Source organism: Pteropus vampyrus, unplaced genomic scaffold, assembly GCF_000151845.1.
Source record: "Pteropus vampyrus isolate Shadow unplaced genomic scaffold, Pvam_2.0 Scaffold41, whole genome shotgun sequence".
Classification (NCBI taxonomy): domain Eukaryota; kingdom Metazoa; phylum Chordata; class Mammalia; order Chiroptera; family Pteropodidae; genus Pteropus; species Pteropus vampyrus.
The window spans coordinates 4,996,425-4,997,766 of record NW_011888822.1 but is presented as its reverse complement, the minus strand read 5'-3'; the positions used below and the strand labels follow the sequence as shown (position 1 = coordinate 4,997,766).

At 39.6% G+C, this 1,342-nt stretch overlaps 1 protein-coding gene across 1 annotated transcript in view; it reads left to right on the top strand.

Moving 5' to 3' along the window:
• The window catches only part of ADAMTS9 (ADAM metallopeptidase with thrombospondin type 1 motif 9), a 154,526-nt gene that overhangs the window by 37,985 nt on the left and 115,199 nt on the right, over window positions 1-1,342 (top strand). Inside the window, exon 10 of the mRNA XM_023529708.1 lies at window positions 696-973. Within this exon, the coding sequence (XP_023385476.1) occupies window positions 696-973 (278 nt within the window). The remainder of the gene's footprint in view (window positions 1-695; window positions 974-1,342) is intronic.

Genomic DNA, 1,342 nt, shown 5'->3' with positions numbered 1-1,342 from the left:
CTCTCTCTCTCTTTCTTCCCCCCTCCCTCTCCGCCCCTCTCCCTGTCTCTCCCTCTCTCTATTTCTCTCTCTATTTCTCCCTCTCCCCCGCCACTTCTCTCCCTCTCTCTCTGTCTCCTTCTCTCTTTTCTTGTTTTATTTTTTAAGCTTCCTGCTAGACTATGCAAAGATCCAATTACATTATACAATATCCCTCTGTCACAGATTTATTGCTTTTCTCTCCCAGAAGTACTAAAGGTTAAGTGATTGTCCTAAGGTCACTGGGCATATATTTCTGCAACCAAAGGGAAGAGGGGGCTTTATTAATCAGAATTCACTGAGTGTGAATTTTGCAGAAGTGTTTTTAGAAAAATCAAAGAACTGGAAGGTTGCTATTTTTTCTCTTTAATCAGATGGCCTAAGGTATTTCTTGCTATAGTTGTTGATTCACTCACTCATCTATTCAGCAAACATTTTCTAAACATCTGTTGCTTTGGACACGGCCCTAGGCTTGGATGAAAAAGACACTGTCTTTGCCCCTAAGAAGCTTAAAGTCTCTTGGAGAACATGAAAAAGATCACTGCCACAAAATGACATAAATGATCTAACAGATACGTATTTCCTACTGGTTATGCTGTATGCATAACCATTGGTCCACAAACATGTAGACACCAAAAATATAACTTCAGCTTTTAGACTTAACCTTGGTTAAAAAGAAAAAAACAAATATAAGAAAGAAACTATTCTCTCTACCATTAAAATGGCAGAATGGCCTTCACTTTCATCTGGAAGAATTGACAAGTCTCATTTCATTCATGTCTCTCACCATCTGTATTTTTTTGCTTTTCATAGCACTGGTTACGGAGAGTGTTTGCTTAACGAACCTGAATCCAGACCCTACCCTTTGCCTTCCCAACTGCCAGGCCTCCTTTACAACGTGAATAAACAATGTGAATTGATTTTTGGACCAGGTTCTCAGGTGTGCCCATATATGGTAAGTGTTTGGGGCTGTTCCTGCCCTTACGAATTGATTCTGGACTTCTTTTTATTCATAGTTTTCCATTAGTTTCTCACTGTAATATAAACTGCTCATGAAAAGGTTGAGAATGGTCCATTGTATTTTAATGATAATAGTAATAACAATGATGGTGATAAACAGTAATAGTCCTCGGGGTCAGATGGTGCTCTACCAGCACTTTCTCATTTCACTCTCATGACAGTTCAAAAGGTAGATGCCATTATTGTTTTCATTGTACAAGTGGGAAAGTGAGACTCAGAGAGGACAGAGTTACAGAGCTAGTAATGGCAGAACTCGGACCTTTTCTCTCCTTGTCTCCTTTCATGCCCATGGACCTGTCTTGGT